The sequence below is a fragment of the Astatotilapia calliptera genome, chromosome 3 (assembly GCF_964374335.1).
Source record: "Astatotilapia calliptera chromosome 3, fAstCal68.1, whole genome shotgun sequence".
NCBI classification, from domain to species: Eukaryota; Metazoa; Chordata; class Actinopteri; order Cichliformes; family Cichlidae; genus Astatotilapia; species Astatotilapia calliptera.
The window spans coordinates 3,926,301-3,947,464 of record NC_137424.1 but is presented as its reverse complement, the minus strand read 5'-3'; the positions used below and the strand labels follow the sequence as shown (position 1 = coordinate 3,947,464).

The 21,164-nt window shown below is 42.0% G+C and overlaps 1 protein-coding gene and 2 long non-coding RNA genes across 3 annotated transcripts; 1 reads left to right on the top strand and 2 right to left on the bottom strand.

Annotated features, from left to right (window-relative positions):
- Positions 1-40: 40 nt before the first annotated feature.
- On the bottom strand, positions 41-11,448 carry LOC145422778 (protein NLRC3-like). Its single transcript, XM_080294572.1, has 7 exons — positions 11,352-11,448; positions 10,274-10,394; positions 10,091-10,189; positions 9,853-9,951; positions 7,487-7,620; positions 3,407-5,204; positions 41-2,213 (listed from the first exon to the last, which is right to left on the bottom strand). Exons 2-7 carry the CDS (start codon positions 10,360-10,362, stop codon positions 1,946-1,948), a joined length of 2,487 nt encoding a protein of 828 aa, XP_080150698.1. The 5' UTR covers positions 10,363-10,394; positions 11,352-11,448; the 3' UTR covers positions 41-1,945.
- A 4,910-nt stretch (positions 11,449-16,358) lies between these two features.
- On the bottom strand, positions 16,359-17,379 carry LOC145424668 (uncharacterized). Its single transcript, XR_013905708.1, has 3 exons — positions 17,244-17,379; positions 17,092-17,152; positions 16,359-16,981 (listed from the first exon to the last, which is right to left on the bottom strand). It is a non-coding gene; the product is annotated as an uncharacterized LOC145424668 (long non-coding RNA).
- Positions 16,968-20,434, top strand: LOC145424924 (uncharacterized). Its single transcript, XR_013905736.1, has 2 exons — positions 16,968-17,105; positions 17,246-20,434. It is a non-coding gene; the product is annotated as an uncharacterized LOC145424924 (long non-coding RNA).
- The last annotated feature ends 730 nt before the right edge of the window (positions 20,435-21,164 follow it).

Sequence of the window (21,164 nt, the reverse complement as noted above, 5' to 3'; positions counted from 1 at the left end):
AATATTCATTTTATCTAATATCAAAGTCTCACACTCAGTCTTTCTCTCATTTCAGTCAGTTTTATTGTTGACAAACTGAACGGTTTGTATTACAGTCTAGTCCAACTTAACTGAATGCAACCATCTGGTACAATTATAGCTATTCTGAACTATGCAATTTATGAAAACTATGCAGCCCCTTCAGCAACTGAAGAATTTGAAAGTAAATTTTAAAAAATATATAATTTTACATTAAATAAAAAAAGTTTCAAACTTAATTAAAATTAAACATGTCTTAAATTAAAATAAGTAAACTGTCATGTTTATTGCTGCCAAAAAAAAAGTTAAACACATTTGGACAGTGAAGGAATGTCAGGATTGTTGCTCAGAAAAAGGATCAACATGCTCTGAAGTCAACATGCTCTGACTCCAGAGCATGTTGACTTCAGAGAAAAAATTGTTTGTAACAAAATATCGATTTCTGCTGTTCCTGTATCGATACATTATTAGCAAACAAAATATCACGATACTACACAGTATCGATTTTTTCCCCCACCCCTAATTAATAGTGGAGCTAACTTTAACAGGTGAAACTGATTTGACCTATAAGGCTACTGCAGTTACTTCTTATCAGGTTTAGTAGGGAAGACATCTGGATGAGGTAGTTAGTAGTATGTAGTTAGTACCGGGCGACTCCCCTCCCCCACATCGGCACCAGAACCCTGTATTATCTACAGGGTAAGACTGCCTGTTTTATCAAACTATGGCCATTACTACTGTGATCATTTGCAGCCCAGTGTGCCGCTCTCTCTGCTGGGATGAACCACTGGAGCTCACCCAGTCATCCCTTTCTTTCTCTCAAGAAGAAGTGAAATAAATATATTTATTATGTTACGAGTCTAATATTCTTTAAATCAAACTGTAATGAATAAATCAAGCAAGAAGATTTGGTGGCTCCACGTGTTGTAGAAGAAAAGATAAACATCTCATTTTGAGAAATCAGCCTTTAAAATTAAGTACTGTGAATAAAAAACAAACAGCGAGCCAATCAGCAGTCGCCAATATCCTCCTAATTTCATTCACAAAGAAATCAAATATATATATTATGGGCCCAAAGGAGCCTAAATCTTTAAATTAGGCAGTGCATGAAGTATTTTTTTAAATAAACAGAGACATGACTATAACAACTTTTAGTAATTCAGAGTCCAATTATCCACTCAAATGTAAATAAAAGTTCACTTGACAGCTGTAAAAGTTACCTGTTTATACAATAATATAAATCACATTTCAAATGATCATCTGTGGAAAAGTTTGAATCCTGACCTGAGAGTTTCCACTGCACACTGTGAACTCTTTAGTCCAGCGGACAGAAGCTTCACTCCTGAATCCTGCAGGTCAGAGTTACTCAGGTCCAGCTCTCTCAGACTGGAGGACTGGGAGCTGAGGACTGAGGACAGAGCTTCACAGCTTCTCTCTGACAGGTTACAGCCACTCAGTCTGAAAAATAAAAGACAATCTATAAAACAAGTACTCATGTAGAGTTTGTTAATACATTTCACAACATTAAATGTTGACTTTCTATTTTTAAAGGAAACATAAACATACTAAGATACAACATCATATGTATGAACTTTAATTAATAATTCTAAAAACTAAATGTTTTCTGATCTGACCTCAGAGTATTCAGTTTACAGTTTAAACGTTGTAGTCCAGCAGACAGAAGCTTCACTCCTGAATCCTGCAGCTTTCTGATACTCAGGTCCAGCTCTGTCAGACTAGAGGACTGTGAGCTGAGAACTGAGGACAGAGCTTCACAGTTTTCCTCTGAGAGTTCACAGATGTTAAGTCTGAAGATAAAAACATGAATAAAGATTGTTGTTAAAGTGTAATCAAGGTGCAATAGCTTATTGTCTTGTGCTGAGCAGGTTAGTAAAACTTCTGTTTAACTTTGAAATGAATAAAAATGCTATGAAACAAGGATAACTGGATAAAGACATAAACAAAAACAAACATCAAACACATAAACAAACAGAACTAAACATAATACAAATTGATCTGACCTCAGAACATTCAGTTTGGCATGTGGACTCTCCACTGCAGCAGACAGAAGCTTTACTGCTGAAGCCTTCAGGCTGTTGGTACTCAGGTCCAGCTCTCTCAGACTACAGGACTGGGAGCTGACCACTGACAACAAATTTTCACAGCCTTTCTCTGAGACGTTACAGCTGCTCAGTCTGTGAGAGAAAGGAAAAAAACAAAAACAAAAAAAAACAAACAATATATGTGATCAAATTAAATTTGTTTATATGTTGAACCCTTTTTTTTTAAAATTTATTTAAACCTATGAGACTATGAGTGCTACCAGTCCAGTGCACATTATTGGTACCTTGATGGTACCTTGCTCAGGGGTACCACAAGGTAGCTATTCGGTGGATTCGACCCCTGACCTTATGATCATGGGGCGACCACTCTGCCTACTGAGCTAATAATTCTGTGTACACTGTCATACAATATTAACTAAAACAATTATTTTAGAAAATTTTAGTAATTCAATAATCATGCTCATTACCTGTGTATTGTGAAGAACACTGGATTTTAAACACTAGCTGTATAAAACTCTTCCTGTTAAAGGTGTGTATAAAGGAGATGAGCTGAAATGCAGACTTCATGGAGAATGTTTGCTGTCAGCATATATCAAAGACAAAGCAGAGATCCATCCAGTCTCTTCCACTAAGCCCACAGAGGGACAGACAACCACTCTCACTCACACCTGCATGAAGTTTAGATCACCAGGTAACCTAACTGCATGTCTGTGGACAGTGGGAAGAAACTGTAGAGGACCCAGAGTGAACCCACTGTAATTCTGTGATAACACTGGTTATGGAAGCCTTACAGTTACATATGGTTACTGACAAGAAACACGACCTTAGAGGCAATTTCAGTAATGAAGACCGAGTTTCTCCCTCCATACAGGATGAAAACATGACAGCACAGCAGAGATTTATATTTAAAAAGGGAGGGTGTGCACTGAAAGTGAGATACAAACTTGAACTTAAATTATGAACATCAGAAAAAGATGTAGGTGAAGTCTGGCAGGTGAAGTTTGTGCTTTAGAATAAAACAACCAAACTCCTGGAGTTGGAGACAAATGAACAAGCTGAGGATAATAAACCTGTCAGAGGGGCTGAAGCATCAGAGCTCATGTTCTTATAGGCTGGGTCTGGATTGTCCTTTGATAAGAGTTACAGAACAAAGTGTGTTTTAGAAATGCTGGAGTGAAACATTAAAACTACCATATATTTACCGAGTGACTGATGATCATTTAATTTACTATTTTAAAAAAATGTTACAGTGCTCTTTGAACTCAGCATTTCTGATTTATTTCCCATGATTTTAACAATGAAGCGATGACAACATGTTTACTCACAGAGCTTTGTTGGAGGCTTTGACCACTGGCAGCATTCTCAGAAGAGCCTCCTCTGAAGCAGAGTATTTCTTGAAGTCAAACTCATCCAGATCTTCTTCTGATGACAGTAAGATGAAGGTCAGAGCTGAGCACTGAGCAGGAGACAGTTTACCTGTGGAGAGACTTCCTGAAGTCCTGTATTGTTGGATCTCCTCCACTAGAGAACGATCATTCAGTTCATTCAGACAGTGGATCAGATTGATGCTTTTCTCTGCAGACAGATTCTTACTGAGCTTCTTCTTGATGTACTGGACTGTTTCCTGATTGGTCAGTGAGCTACTTCCTGTCTGTGTCATCAGGGCTCGTAGGAGAGTCTGATTGGTCTGCAGGGAAAGACCCAGGAGGAAGCGGAGGAACAAGTCCAGGTGTCCATTTGGACTCTGTAAGGCCTTGTTCACAGCACTCTGGTAGAAGTGTTTCTTTGCAGATTCTCCTGTTCCAGACTTCTGGGATGTTGTTTGTTGTTGTTCCAGCAGATTGAGTCCAGAGTTGATGAAGGTCAGATGGACATGAAGAGCAGCCAGAAACTCCTGAACACTCAGATGGATGAAGCAGAACATCTTGTCCTGGTACAGTCCTCTCTCCTCTTTAAAGATCTGTGTGAACACTCCTGAGTACACTGAGGCTGCTCTGATATCGATGCCACACTCTGTCAGGTCTGATTCATAGAAGATCAGGTTTCCTTTCTGCAGCTGATCAAAAGCCAGTTTTCCCAGAGACTCCATCATCTTCCTGCTCTCTGGACTCCAGTGTGGATCTGTCTCAGCTCCTCCATCATACTTGACCTTCTTCACTTTGGCCTGAACCACCAGGAAGTGGATGTACATCTCAGTCAGGGTCTTGGGCAGCTGTCCTCCCTCTCTGGTTTCCAGCACATCCTCCAGAACTGTAGCAGTGATCCAGCAGAAGACTGGGATGTGACACATGATGTGGAGGCTTCGTGATGTCTTGATGTGGGAGATGATCCTGCTGGCCTGCTCCTCATCTCTGAATCTCTTCCTGAAGTACTCCTCCTTCTGTGGGTCAGTGAACCCTCTGACCTCTGTCACCATGCCAACACAGTCAGGAGGGATCTGATTGGCTGCTGCAGGTCGTGTGGTTATCCAGAGGCGAGCAGAGGGAAGCAGTTTCCCCCTGATGAGGTTTATCAGCAGCACATCCACTGAGGTGGACTTTCTAGGGTCAGTTAGGATTGTAGTTTTGTGGAAGTCCAGAGGAAGTCGACACTCATCCAGACCATCAAAGATGAACACAACCTGGAAGTCTTCAAAGCTGCAGATTCCTGCTTCTTTGGTTTCAGTAAAGAAGTGATGAACAAGTCCCACCAAGCTGAACTTTTCCTCTTTCAGCACATTCAGCTCTCTGAAAGTGAATGGAAATATGAACTGGATGTCCTGGTTGGCTTTGTCTTCAGCCCAGTCCAGGCTGTATTTCTGTGTTAAGACTGTTTTCCCAATGCCAGCCACTCCCTTTGTCAGCACTGTTCTGATTGGTTCATCTCTTCCAGGTGAGGCTTTAAAGATGTCTTCTTGTCTGATGGTTGTTTCTGGTCTGTCTGGTTTCCTGGATGCTGTTTCAATCTGTCTGACCTCATGTTCATCATTGACCTCTGCAGTCCCTCCCTCTGTGATGTAGAGCTCTGTGTAGATCTGATTCAGGAGGGTTGGGTTTCCTGCTTTAGCGATGCCCTCAAACACACACTGGAACTTCTTCTTCAGCTTAGACTTAAGGTTACGATGACAAACAGCAGCTGGAAGTTCTGAATAATAATAATAAAAATACAACTTTAACAATCACATTTTACAAAATGCTGATGACAATTTCTGACCCACTGAGAAATGACTGAACACACTGGTGTCACAAGTGTCTCATTTATCCAGCAGCTTAAATCTTTAGATAAATCCTCTTACGTCTCTGCAGACGGTCAGCCAGCTCCTCCTGCTTCATTCTCCTCAGGAAGTCCACTGTGATCTTCACAAATGCGTCTCTGCTGTTTCTCCTCTGCTCATCATCCTCCCTCTGAAACTCCAAGCACTGGGGCTTATTTGGATTCAGAGCCTTCTGGATCTTCTTCAGCTCGTTCTTCACAAAAGTGATGATGTTGTCCTCCAGCAGCTGGAACAGAATATTTATGAATGACCCACCACTCTGAACTTTAGTCCACACAACATCCACTTCTTTACCATCAAGGGGCATATCATCCGCGAACTCTTTACCAATTATAGGTTTGACTTTATCTGATTAACTGAGACTTTGTCCACAACTCCATGATCCCAAAACGTTGATGCTGTTCATATGAATGCAGCGATTTCAGTGGGAGAAACATTTCACTGGTGTTCAGAGCTGAACTACCAACAGGTTGATGATCAAAGCCAGAAACTTGGAGATGTTTCAGGTGACTGAGTTGATCGTACAGACAACTGGTCTTAAAGGTTCACTCTGTTTACACATACAGATCAGTATTTAAGGTTTGACTCTCATCATCCACTGGAGCACAAACTGGACGTCATCAGGACGCAACAACACAGAACAAACACCATCCCCACAGACACAGCAGCCAGCGAAGCAGAAGAACTTCACATCAAGAAGGTCCTGAGTAAATGTGAACGCTGGTTTGAGGGCGGAGTCAAGGAGGCCATTTATGTGAAAAGGAAAGACCATCTCTGAATGGAGGAGGGGCCTAAGGGTACAACTGTCACCATCTTACATGCTGTGATTGCAGCCATTCCCCAGCTCTCTGTGAACTGGACTCATGACCATTGATCAACAACCATTGATCAATGGTCCTGACAATATGCGTACCAATGATCAATGAACTGACCTCCCAGCCCATTGTTCCTTCAGTGGGCTGGTTTCAGTCATACAAATGTCCTGTTTATGAGATTGAAACCTGCAGTCAGCTGAGACTGAAGAAGTCACCTGATGATGATGAAACGTTTCTCCCACTGAAAACATCCAGATGAACAGAATCAAGCTTTTTGGGATTTACGTACCTGGATGATTGAGCATCAAGACACAACTCTGTGACTTTTCTCAGATGAATAAATCCTCTCCTCCAGCTTTGTTTACATCTACCAGCCCTGTGGCGCTGCCCAGGGACAATAATCTATGTGAGAGGTGGAAAGTCATACAGGTGTCTGCTCCTGCCTTCAGTTATTTTATCTACTGTGTGTCAACTGGCTGAACCTCCTCCAACTGTCTACTGTCTCCCTAAACTCAACAATGACTTAGTGATCTATCCATTCTCTGACCAAAGACATCCTGCTGCAGGAGGTTAACATAGCAGCCAATGATGATCCCACTCACTGTGAACAACACATTTGGACCTGATTTGCTGCTCTGGTTTACACGTGAACTTCCACTGCTGCTGTCACCAACTTGAGAGGCTCTACAGAAAAACTGGACTTGTCCATAAAAATCATAAACTACATTACAAGGACAGCATTGCTCAATCAACTCTAATTACTACTGACATGTTATCTCTTCTAACTAAGGTACAGACACTCAAACTTGCTGCTTTCAGTGAGAAGTCAAATGTCTGAATATGAGCTGGAAGCCGCTGAGAGTCCTCCTCCTTCCCGTGGGGTTTACTTTCTCTACTACTTTCACTATAAACACGCCCCTTTCATGCACCTGCAGAGGGCCACCAGTAGATGGAGCTGTCTTAAACAAATCCACTTGGATAGTTAGCTGTAGATGACTTTATCAGTATGATTGTAGGACTTTGAGTTATTCTTTAGATTTATTTCAACTCTTATATTGTGCACAAGCGTTGAGCGACCCATAATTTCTCTGTACTTTTCATAAGAGCAGCCAGACTTTCAGCTAGTTTTTCTTTTTTTAAGAGCTCAAAGTTATTGAAGAAACAGTTATTCAGCTTCATTCCCACTGATCTCGACTACAAACTGTTTCACTTTGGTTTCTGTTTAAAGCCTCGATGTTTAAAACGTTTCCCTGTGATCATATTTGCACCGTCTGATTTCAAAGTTTGTTTTCTTTTGGTCATTTAGTCCACAGAGTCCTTGGTGTTCTGAAAGGGACCTATAAATAAATGCATTATTATTAATAATAAAGTAGTTGTTGTACATGTACAGACCATAAATATGGAGTCCAGCTGTGTTTGATGCTGCTGGGCAGACTGACCACTGGGAACCTCTGAGCTCTGCTGCTCCACTCTGTGGAGGAACCATGAAGGATTAGATCAACACAGGATAAAGATCCAGGAGTTTCTGCTCAAATAACTTCATCTGAATCAAGTCTGTCAAGTTTTAGACTCTCAGATTCTGAAGATATATTTTCTGTTTTCTATGAACTTTCTTTCATCAGTGATGGAAGTGATGATGCTGCAGAAGCTCAGAGGAAACTTTGAGAAAACTGTGATGAACCATCAACTAATGGTCTCAGGAGGCCAAAGGTCCCTGAATGTAACTGTGCAGTAGATTCATCGAGTGTTTGAAACCTGACCACTTCCATATGTTTTCATTCTAACACAAGAAGTCCTTTTCTCATTGCTTTGATTTGAGTTTTCATTTGAGTTTTCTGAGTCTCGTATTTGGAGTCGAGTCTAATCAATGATCTGACAGAAGAACATTAAAAAGGAGTTACCAGTGCTGTCAAAATTAACATGTAGGGTTAGGGGTTCATCTGTTATCATGATTAACATGATAAAAACCTTTAACACGACACATCTGGAGAGCAGAACGACTCAAAATCCCTGAAATGTTTCTATCAACGCACTTCGAGCAGTTTGTCCGAGTAGAGTTACCTTTGCACACGTGCAGATGTGCAGCACATCTGTTAGTGACGGCAGCTGAACCAATCAGCTCAATATGGAAGATGACAAACACACACTGACCTCCCGATGGAAAGTTTGAGTATTAAAAAAATAACAAGACGGACCAGCCGACCAACATGAAGGATTCTGCACATCGTGACAGAAGGAATTTTCTTTTCACCGAAGCACTTCCAGCTTAAAATATCACAACGATGCAAAGCACTGATGACACAACTGCCAAGTGGACAAACTGCAGACCTGTTAGTGTTGTTAATAACATAGTTTTGGTTCCTCGTGTCAAAGACTTGAAGAAGAGTGACAGAGAGTGTTAGACTGCTGCAGGATCAGTGCCACCTCCACAGACCTGTGAAGAAAATGATTGTTTGACAGATGGGCTCAGATTCAGGATCAGCTGAGGAGTTTGTGGCTGACAGAATCCTGCAGGTACAGAGCAGAGCCCATCATTAGCATGCAGGACTGTCCCTGGGGGGGTCGGCTCATTCAGGAGCTTAATCAATGTTTACATGTTCAATAAACATGTTAAGTGTGTAAATTTGCCCTTTTCTCTCGAGTCTGTTTGCTCATGAAATGAACTTTGATTCGTTTACATTAAAAATGATGTTTAATGGTGATTAATCCAAATGAATCCACAGTAACCCTGTGATGAGTCTGATTAAACATTTTCATTAACAGCAGTAATATAGATTATATATGATTATATATTAGTGCACACTTAGCTTTTAGTATATATGTTTGTTACAAAGTTGTATTTACAGCAGAGAAGCTGAGTTAAAGACTGAAAACTATTCAAAGTCTCTTTGAATTGAAGCGTTTAACATTCTTTGTGTTTATTCTGCATTGACTTCATTATATGGTGTAAACGTCTGTTACAGGCTTAAATATAAAGTTGGAAAAATGTAACTGCAGCTATTGATCAAGTAATTGTGATTAATCAGGATTAATGACAGAAGATTGTGTCATTAATTAGTCATGTTTTAATCTACTGACAGCACTAGTGTTCACTCTGGTGCCTCCAACTGTTTTACGCCCTTTCAACACCTTCGTGGTCAAAAGTGTACACGCACAAAATCTACAATAAAACCCTCACGCAGCAATAGGACAGACACACAATCCATTTATCTCTGTGTCTCAAACACACACACGTGTATTCAAAGCCTCGATTTGTTCATATTTCATCTGTTGTGTTTTTATCTTCAGCGTTTTCAGTGTTGCTGCATTTACACCAAAAATGTTTCCATTGATGAATCAGATTGATTTGAATGTGTTTCATCCATACAAATCCCTCCCTGGTGGTCACATGACTCTATAACATAACAGGAGTCATGTGACAAGAGTTTCATGCTGTAAAATGTCACAATGGTTGAATGTGGTGGAGTAAAAATGTGAGATGTCAACTACTTTTCTTCAATATGAAATGTTTGCAGGGCCTGACAGGAAGTGGACGGACGCTCTGATCACTTCCTGTTTGCTGAAGTGGGTTTTCAGTTGTTTAGAAACCAAAGGCTTGTTTTAAAAGACAGTTTAAATGGGACTGAGGGAACGACGTGTTTGTAGTTTATATCCAACAACATCGAGCAGTTTAATCAAAGAGTTCATGTTGCTAACAGCTCACCTCTCTGCAGCAGACACAGGCTGGGATTTAAAATTAATGGGACGACCTTTAGACCAGTCACTCTGTAAGGACACAGAGCTGGGTGGTTTCTGATTGACGCTAAAAGTAAGTGAACATGAAACATGTGTCACATCCAATGTGTCCAATACATTACATAAAAAGTATAAATAAAGTATAAATTGTTAAATAGTAAAAGCTGATTAAAATTTCAAACATTTTAATACTGACATGAACTTACTTTTCGTCAGATGACTTTTTTTGCCCTAAATTACGAAAGAAATGCTTCACCCGTTTGCTCTTAGAGGACACAGAGCTGGGTGGAGGTCCAGGCTGGTTCCTGTGAATAATGATGGAGCAGTGATGTGAGTGCTGAGCTGTGACATGGAGAAGAGTCATGGACAGTTAGAGATGGTCATCTCACCTCTGAGCTTTGGTCTGGCTCTCATGTTCCCCACACAGAGTGCTTTTAGAGGGAGGGACTCCCTCCTCTCTGTCCTCACACTGATCCATGCTGCTCAATTCAGCTCACACACACTTTCTACCTGCAGAGGAAACACAAATCATTCATGTGCACATCAGCTGAAATCCTCCTTTCATCATGTGTGCTGTCCAAATATCAGCTGCTTCTTTCCTGCTTCATCTCAGTGTCAGCTGGATGCAGTCAGACAGCAGTGTGAGGCAGAGGAAGCTGCCATCAGCTGCTCTGCTATCAGTCCACTAGATGGAGCCTGAAGCACACACGATGCATTCACTGACACACACTGAGTCACTGTGACTAGACGCTTCAGTCAGTCCAACACGTGTGAACAACATTTTAAACATTTCAGCTGATCCAGGATTCAAAGAGGATCAGCAGAGTTAAAGCTTCACACTAATTCTTGCTGCTGAGTTTGCAGAGAACTGCACACACACTGATTCACTGCTAATGAGAAGCTTCTTCCATCCAGTAATTCATCATCCATCAGCTCTGCTGCTGCTCTCAGTCCTGGACTCTGATCACACACTAAAAGCAGCTTTTTAACTCGTGTCTGTAAGAACTCTTAGTGTTAGCTTAGTGTTAGCTTAGCGTTAGCATGCTGTGTGCTAGCTTAGCGTCAGAGCTCTGCAGGTGTCTCGTGTGTAAATATTAATCACAGTGACAGTAAAGGAGGTAAAGGGCTGTGACGTCATCACGTACGCTGCGTCCTCTGTGGGCTCTGAGTGAACTCAAAGTACAAACTACAAGTACACAAACACGAACGTAGCTCAGAGTGGCGGACACACTCGGCCTCGTTGGTCCAGCTGTGAGTCCGTTACCGTGAACTATGGAGCGGCAGATTTGTGCTGAACTAAGCTGCACACAGCTGATGTTAGCCAGGAAACATTACACACTGACTTTAATGGAGAGACCGGAAATACAAACACACACAGTTTGTTGTGTGAAGAAATCAAACACGAGCTGAACAAACAGTAAAGTTCCTAAAGACAAACTGTTAAAGGAGGAAACAAAGCAAACTTACAGTTTCTTCACACCAACAACAAGCTCCACTCCACACCTGGACACTAAACACGGACACACAGGTGAGCTGCTTCCTGGAAGGAGGCGGGACTCCACCTGAAACTCAGCACAGGTGGGAGGGGCTCAGCTCTGTGTGTGCTGATGTGTTAACTTTAAAAATAGGCCGTCTGACTGCTCAGACTGAGTCAGAGTAAAGTTCACATGCTGACGTGTGGAGACATGAAACCTTGTTGTAGCTGCAGGTGTGAACACACTGATCCCAGATCAGCTCTGCTGTATTTGTAACATGAACATTTCTGCTGCAAAGCTTCAAATGTTCAGCATGTTTCTCTGCTTCCAGTCTATAGATCCAGTCACACTTTCTACCTTCACCTGTGCAGTAAAGACTGAGAGCAGAGCTGAAAGCAAGCGTCCAATCAGTGAGCAGCATCAACACCTGAGCTTCATTCAGACTCTGTTATTGAAGATGTTGTTGGTACAAAGTTCATCTGCTGCTCACATGAATCCATGAAAGATTTATTTCACTGAATGTTTCTTCAAAGCTCATTTCAACCTGTTGAAGTCATGAATGAAAGTGCAGACTGAGAGTGGATCACATGATGTTTGAGGTGTGTCATGTGACATGTTCAGTATTGTCACACATGTCTAGTTTGTCCCTGATATCATAACTGCTCAAACACTGATGATTATATTTGAAGAATTATTCCTGATGGCAGCAAAGTTTGAATGGAGCTCTCTGTCTGTGCTGATTTGTCGCCCTCTGGAGGTCAAAGCACAAACTGCATGATGTCACTGTAACCACCACAGAGACAGGAAGTGTTTTTATGACTGAAACACTGAAATGATGCTAACGGCTGTCGTTAGGCTCACTGACAGCAGTGCTGATGTGTTCATGTCAAACACTGGCTCAGGTCAGACTCCTTCATCCTTCTCCAGCGTGAGGCCGCCCTCAGACCCACAGGAGCTCTGACCTTTGACCTCCTGACCCTAACCATTTTAGTCTTGTTGCATCTGCAAATCCATCCAAACCGTAGCCGAGCAAAAGAAGCTGGAAGCTGTTCTATGAATGATGTTGTTGAAGGAGCTTGGAAAGAAAAGCGTCTGGACTTCTTTAAGTTGCTTGAAGAGGGACATGGACGCCTTAACGCCCACTCACATCCTGGGACATTTGATCACAGGAAATCACATGATAGCGTGGGGCTAGATCTCACAATGGGTTCACCCAAAACCTTGGCTGATTGTGACCCACACCCGTTCTCACACCGTGGCTCGTGTGATTAGGTAGAGGATCAACAGGGGCTCCATGTCCCTGAATTTAAACTGAATCTAAACACACCGTGCACAATGCCAAGTTAGATAATGGTTAAAAGAACAAGATAAGAATAAATCAAAAGATAAAATAAGGATAAGAAATAACTTAAAAAAATAAAATAAAAAGATAAATAACTGCAAATAAGTACAAATAAGTAACTGAAGACACGTGTGGTCTGCAGATGTCGATGTACATGGATGTACATGGAGTTTAATGTGCAAAATGAACTTAGTGTGCAAAGTGACCTGATGTGCAAACTGCAGTTTGAGGTCGGTCAGCTGTTCAGGAGTCTGATAGCAGTGGGGAAGATGGAGTTGTTGAGTCTGGATGTTCTACATTTCACACTTCTGAACCTTCGTCTCGAGGGCAGAGGTGTGTCTCTCCTCTGGACTCTGTGATGGTAGCTGCTCTGCAGAGAGGGCAGCGGGGTCCTGATGATCTTCTCCACAGTTGTTATCACTCTCTGCAGGCGTTTGCGGTTTGCAGTAGTGCTGCCGTACCATGCAGTGATGCAGCTGTCAGGCTGCTCTCCACAGTGCAGCTGTAGAACCTGCTGAGGATCTTGGCCAACATACCAAATTTCCTCAGCCTCCTCAGGAAATACAGCAGCTGCTGAGCCTTCTTGAGCAGCTGTGTGAGTTTGAGTCCCTCACTGACTCAAACTCCTTCAGTGACACTTGCAGCCTTGCAGATTAGTTTGCTGATCCTGATGCATCTCTGGAGCTGATGCTGTCCCCCAGCAGACAACAACAACATAGATGCTCTCACTAGTCCACTTTACCCTCTAATCACATCTCTGACATCTGCAGGTTGCTCCATAGAGACTCTTGTGCAATGCCAGGTGTTTGTGTTTGTGTTTGTCTGTAGGTACACATTAGATATGACCATAGACGCACACACACAAGTGAACACAGCAGCACAGATGGTTTCCACCTGCTTCCCTCTTTCTTCACACAACTGTGAGGATGATGAAGAGGTTTCAGGACGAGGTGGTCAGCAAGCACAGGATAAAGCAGGGCCATGAAACTCTCTGGTGCAGCAGATGTTTAATCAGACTCAGCTTTAGGCTTCTTTTCCACCTGGCAGCAAAGTAACAGCTTCACTAATGTGAACAGTCACAATGTTAAACGTTTCTATATCTTCATATATTTTTATCTGTTGATGCTGCAGAATAAAGTCTGTTAACAGAGTGCAGGATGTGTAGAGCAGGTCCAGCTCTCCCTTTACTGTGTCCACTTTCATCAGCCCCTGTGAAGTGACACAGAGTGCATGTGTGTCTGTCAGCTGTTGTTTGTTGTGAAGGATGGAACAAATGAACACACACTTTTAGAGAAATCTGAAAAAGCAACACGTGCTTGGGCTCCTTCTGTGCTCGTCTTCATTAATGCTGATCTTTCTTTCCTGTTTGTTCTTTGGCACAAGCTTCAGTCTTTTCTCCCAGGGCTCCTTCACACTTAGAAACACACCTACATTCATTTATACACAAACATCATGAAACAAAGGCTTTGTAAAAGAGGACATGAGATCCTCTCTGAACAGCACATTCATATCAAACACAGGACTGAACAGGATATACTGAGTCTGTGCTGTTTTCATTGTTACTTGCTGAGTATTTTTCCAGTGTTTGAAATGTGACTCAAGTCTGATTCTTCTACTGTGTGTGAACTCTAAGCAGCTGCATTAAACAGCTGCTTTTCAAACCAGGCTCAATCCTATGACTCTGTGAATGTAAACTTTTGTCACCTGCATGAATAACAATCCTTGATCTATCAGGACTGCAGTGCTCCTGTGATCCCAGCTTATAGATGGAGGCTAGCATGAGAGGCTCACCAGCTAAAGCAGCACACCTGGGTCTCCCAGCCTATTAAAAGCAGCCCTTTGCTTCACCTGCTTCACTAAACATTATTATTATTATTTAAGCAGAGTGGTGTGATTCATGTAGGCATTGCTGTGTGACAGGAGGACTTTTCTTGCACACTTTTCTAGCTCGTGTGACGTGTGACGTGAGCTGACGTAAAAACAGTGATGTTAGCTTGATTCTCTTGGCTAAAACTATTTTAAAAAGAGGGTCAATCATGCAAATCTGCCAATAGAAGCCAAAGTTACAGCCCCTCAGAGTTTAAAGAGAAAAGGCCCGTTTCCAACACTCGGTTGTGCAAAGGGAAACAGGCCCACAGTGCCTGAGTGTGTGGGTAATTCTTCAAATAATATTCAAAAGCAAACATTTTTAAGCATGTAAATAAAATTCAATCATTTCTGCTCTTCAATACCTAAGAAATGAAAACTGGCAGATGGTCCCAAAATGTGAAACGCCTGGCTATCTGTGCATTTAGTGCTGCAAGTTTTCACTGTTTACCTTCAGAAGCATAAATCTCTGCACAGATAATGTTCATATGTGGATTCCTGGTTTTCTGCAGTTAATTGTGACCCAAAGCGTATTTTTAAAGTGGTTCCAGGCAATAAAGCCTAAAAATAAATACATCTACTTCCTTTTTCTGTGTTCCAGCCTCAGTGACTCTGACACAGTGCTGTAATATTTACACCTCTGATGAAAACAGAGTTTGTAGTTGCAGAGAAATACTCGACTCATTTTGGGCATTTACGAGCAGGAACCTCAGAAAGCCCCTCGCTGCTTCACTGGTTAAGAAGCAAAGCAAACATTAGTTCACAGTGATGTTAATTAAGGCCCAAAGTTTAGGAACGAACGTCAGCACTTCACTAATGAATGTAATGCTGATTCATGTGCTTGTTTTGTAATGTGCATGTTGTGCGTTGCTATTTCCCATATTCTTTGGCACTGATAGATGAAGAGTCTCAGGCAGGACCGAGGCTGCCAGCTGCTGACAGTGAGCAGGGAGAGAGCAGCAGAAGCTGGGCAAGAGCAGGGCACCTTCAGCCCCCTTCATCAGTCAGAAATCATTTGGGTGTCTGTGTGAAATGTCTGATTTTTAAAATCTTTTTGTAGACATATTTATTAAATGTTTAACAATTATATAGAAGAAAGACAATGTAAAGAACAAAACATGACAAAACCAAAATGAGTTGAAGTTATGAACTGTTTCTGAGAGACAAATAACACCAGGATCCTTTTTGTGTAGCTGACAGCTGGTAACTGTGCAGGGGCGGGTCTAGCAAAGTGTTGCCAGGGGGGCAGGTAGGGCATTAACAGGGAGAGGGGGGCACAAAGACATACTTTTCTTTCTTGTTCTCATTTAAAATGTCTCACTTTTAATAAATAATTATCTGAATCTTACAACAAACGTTTCCATCTGATGTAAAATGTATAGAAATCCATTATTGTACATAGTCATTTTTTAGGGTCCCATCATAATTTCTTCAGAAGTAAGTACTGCATATGATGCCAGTGTTTCCCACATTTTCTAGATTCTGCACCAGTACTGTGTGTAAAATGCATCAAAAAGTCCGTTTGATTCTTTCTCACCTGTCTTTCTGTCTCCTTTCACTTTTTAAAGGTTGCCATGTTAGAAAACATATTTTGCCCTGCCGTGCTGTTTATTGATGTGGCAAATGAAAGGTTTATGAAAACATATCTAAATCTGTCATCAGTAATCAGCAATGATCATGTCTCACCTCTAGTCTCTTTCTTAATGTCAGGTTTCCACCGTGTGTTGTAGATGTTCAGGAGGTTAACTCGACCAACAGTCTACTTCCTGTTTAGAATACCAGGACAGGGAGGATGGTGCAGGTTTAAGTTTATTAGACTGATGCATGTATACCAACAAGACAGCGTCCATCACTGTGACAACAGCGTTTGTTTTCATTCAAAGGCTTCATGGTTTTTCCTTTAATACCTGGGGGGCCGGTCTCCAGTCAAAATGCCCGGGACCATTTTTTGTCCCAGTCCAGCCCTGGTGTCAGATCTGCATGCAGTGTCAATGAGACGATCAACAACAGATCAGACAAAACACTCAGGCGGACACTCCTCTGTAGAAGGAAACATGGAAAGTGTGAGGTAATCAGTGCACAACATCACTTTGTATTTCAGGCTGTTTTTATATAGAACTTCAGCACCAATGTAAAAGTTCTGGTTTGAGGAAGATGAAGAACATTTTCAGGAAGGATGCCGTCTGCAAGCAGAGCTGCTTGAACCTCAGCGCTGAGGTCCAGACTACTTCCTGTGAAGCCACGTGATGTAAATCTGCTGCTGTAACTTCACAGTTTACTGAAGCTAAATGCAACGTTACCATATAATCTGTTTTCAACAAAGGTTTCACTCCGTCCGGTGTTGATGGAATGATTCAGGCCGTACTCGTCAGGCTTCCCGTCGACCACACGCATTTCAGTCACAAACCCCGTGACTGACAACAAGGGAAACAGCAGAAGAAAAGATGTGAAAAATACTGGATGATGATGATGGAGGATTAACCGCGGTGGCTAAACTGTTTCCTGTCTTTGTGGGCGTACTCACAGGGAAGTTTCCAGGCACGTCAGTCTTGGTGGCTAAAGTCTCCATTTTCCAACATGTATCGCTACAGGTGCAAAGACACAACATTAATCATCAGTGTAAATATTTTAATGCTGTCCAAACGGTGTTTGCTTTGTCTGTCCTCTCGCGCTCACAGAGGAAACGAGGACGCCACCTTCAACCCATCTTCAGTTGGCTCAACCATGGCCGGACTTCCTGTTGGCTTTGTGACAGCAAACCACTTGAAATGAGAGCAAACTGCAGTCAAGCACCACTTACAGCAACCTGTGGACACGCAAATGGAAAGCACTGAGAATCATACAGAAGCATAAGAGCTGTTTATTGTAACACGTGTGTGTGTGTGTGTGTGTGTGTGTGTGTGTGTGTGTGTGTGTGTGTGTGTGTGTGTGTGTGTGTGTGTGTGTGTGTGTGTGTGCACATTAATAACACACTGATGTATGTTAGTTTGATTTATGCTATATCTGAGAAAACAACTGCAGAATTTTACATCAAAGTTTCCAAAGCTGATGTTTTGTTGTTCACTCTGTTTTATATTCATATAGTTTGTTGTTTTTAAATCAGTGGACAAAATAAATATTATCACACAAAATCCAGGGTGAAACATAACCAAATAACCTAAATGGTGAAGTCATTATAGAAGTACATGTTGCAAAGGTCAGCCTCCTGTATAGACTGCTAAACTGTCTGGGGGGGCCCTGCCTGTCCTCGTTGGATAAGCTCCACCCCTTTTCCATAAGACGGAGACATTTGTATGAAAATAGATGCGCAGTAAAATAAAAAATAAAAAATATTATGGATGACTCTGTAAATCAAAGTCCGCCTGAGGCAGAAGCAGAAACCATGAGGAGCACAGCACCACTCCCAGAAGGGCACGAAGTGAAGCCATAGCTGCTGAAGAGTGAAGACGTGATGATGGAGGAGATCACAGATGAAGATCTGCTGCCTGCTGACTCTTTATATAGAAGAGTGAGACTATCTCCCCACCAGCAGCTGCACTTATACAAACCCCAGGTGCTGGGATGGCTTTGAACATGTGACATTTTCTGCAAACACATGGACAGTTTCATAAGCACAAAGATTATTCCTGCAGCGGCAGAATCGTATCCACTGTGTGAGAGGTGAACGTCAGACAGTTCTTAGAAAATGTAGTTTCTCTTTAAGCTTTTAACGTCTCTTTTACCCCCATTTGTCTAAAACTACTTGACAGCCCTTCATGTCAGAGGTTTATTACCTGTGCAGGATGGAGCACATGGTCTCAGTCAGGCTGGACACGATCACTCCTACAGGAAGTAAATGTGCTGTGATTTTATTTCACCTGTGAAATGATGAAAAACAGCAGAATAGCTCACGCTAACAAACGGGTGTTGAAATGTTTCATTTTCTGCTGTTTCACAGGTCAAAAAGGGCGTCGAAGCAAACTGAAGCTGAGCTGCTGCTGCTGTTGTAGTGCAGCATCTGCTGTGTGCTTCATCAGAGAACCTTCTGTACACAGCAGACAGAGGCTGCTGCCACTGAAGTCCATCTGCTAGAGAGCTTTAAACACTGGTTATTGAAGTGGCTTTGATGATACTGATACACAGTCTTTGCTGCTGTCACAGGACAGGGATCCACCAGGGAGTAGTTGTCAGGATAAAGAGCCTTCGCTTCTCTAAATATAAACTGGATACTTGTAGGAAACTTTGGGAAGCAGCATTTTTCCTCATATCGTCTAAACTGAAGTTAGCTCAGGTGCTTCTTCCATACTTGCTCTGCAGAAAGCCAAAGAGTTTGGAGCTCTGCAAACATTTGCAGCACAGCTGGATGTTTGTAACTTTGGTCACCTCTGTATCATCCCTCAGATTCTTTCTGCACAGCTTTGAAACCACGACAGCACGAGTGATGCTGAGGAGACGTCCAGTTTAAACAGACCTTTATTCCTGGAACACAAACACATGAAGTGATGCTGCTAAAGAAGAACATTTAATCGCACTAATGAATCAAGCATCTGTTTGTCTGTCAGTCTGTCAACAGTTCCTCTGATCGACTTCAGACTTGGTGGGTATTTTGTTTTTGCAGCGGTCAAAGTCGATCAGCGTGTTGCTTTGTCTGCTGTAAATCTGCCTGTACAAAGGGAAACATGCATGTTTTAGATGCAAACTCACAACATGGCTGCATTTTTGTGATTATGTGTATTTTATATTGATTTATTCTATTATGTTTTGTATATGAATCTTTACAAGTGTGTCGATACAAAGGCTTGATTAAAACAAAGGTCTCAGCTGTGCTGTTAGGGATGCTCTCATATTTGTTTCAAATGTAATAAATCAAAGGATTTCAGGCTTTTCATCCTTTTTATTTGTTTGGTTCTAACAGCAGCTGGATAAAAACATGCAGGTGATGAATATAATTGTGTGATATTATGAGCATTGTGAATAAAGAAAGAGCAGAGATAGTAAAAAGGAAACAGATGATGGACGTGAGATTTTCAGAACAAAAGCTCCTCAGTGAGACGATCACCTGGACACAAGGTCAGGCAGCTGGGACTCATCTAGAGAGCAAAATGGAAAAGTGATCTGTGCAGAACATCACTGTTGATTGCAGTTATTTACATCAGACTTCTTCTCTGAGATAAGAGCACCATTTGTGGGAAAGATGACAGTATTTCCAGGCTGGATGCTGTTTGCAGGGAGAACTGAATGAAAGTCTCCTGCACCTCAGCGCTGAGGTCCACACCTGTGAACACAGATGAGGTCAATCTGCTGCAGCACGTAGAGCTTTACTGATCAGCAGGTTCAAAGGATTCAGCAGAGCGTAGAGTCAGAGCTAAATGCCACATCACCATAGAGTTTGTTAACAACAGCTTTCTTTGCCCTTTGTCTCGATGGACTGAATCAGGGATACTCGTCATACTTCACCTCAACCACGTCACTGAGAGACCCCAGCCTGACACAGCAGCAGAGATGATGAAAGCAGAAACAGCAAACAGATGCTTCAGTTGTGTTTCTCTCTGTGTGTGCGCTCACGCCCACTTGTGTGTGTGAACTTTCCACGTACCTCAGCTTGTTTCTCCAACATGAGCCATCAGGGCTGAAAAACATCACTAACACATGAATTCTTTCTCTTTTTGTTATCACCTGTGATCATGTGTCTCATGTTTCTGTCATTCACCAGTTCTTGTATAGTTACGTGTAACTAGACTTCTGTGGGACGTAAATGATTGTTTTGTATGCAGATCTGTACAAAGGATGTAAACACTTGATTACAAAGGAGATCTCAGCTGTGTTGTTGTGGATGGACTTCAACGTATTTGTTAAAAAAGAGAATAAAGCAAAGTGTTTTAGCTGTTTGGGAGTTTTTGTTTAATTCGATTCAGTTTTATTTCTATGGAGTCAAATAATAAGAAAGGCTCTAGAACAGCCCTGAGTTTGTCCAGGTGACACTCCTCTGAAGAACAAAGACAAAGAGGAAGAAGGGGATTCGTTTTCAAGTCTTGTTTCTTTCAAAATAAAAGCTGAAATGTTTTGGAAGCATGATAATATTTCAGCCAGGATGCCGTCTCCAAGGAGACCTGCACCTCAGCGCTGAGCTCCACATCACGCCCTGTGAAAGCACAGATATAAATCTGCTGCAGTGAGAATAACTTTACCCAACACAAGTGTAGAAGTAGACATTTGACTTTACCTACAACCTGTTAACAACAAAGCTTTCATTGCCTCTGTTGTTGATGTCATGTAGGACTAATCATACTTCACATCAGCCATGCACACGTCAGAGGATCTCCAGGCTTTCAGTAATAAAGCCAAGCAGATGATGTGAACATAGCAATAGTAAAACATGCATCATAATCAGCTGTATGTGTCGACTATGTGGCACCTCAGTCTTGTTGGCATGAAGAAAAGTTGTGTAACATGTAGCATAAGGGCTGCAAAGACATCATGTAGACAGCAGTCGTCTGTTAGTCGTAACGGATCTCCTGTTAAAGAGTTAAATGTGCGTTCTCCATCTCTGTCCTCTCACAGCTCGCCGTACACCAACTCCAGCTGTGGTAACCATGGCTGTGCCCATCAACACGCTGA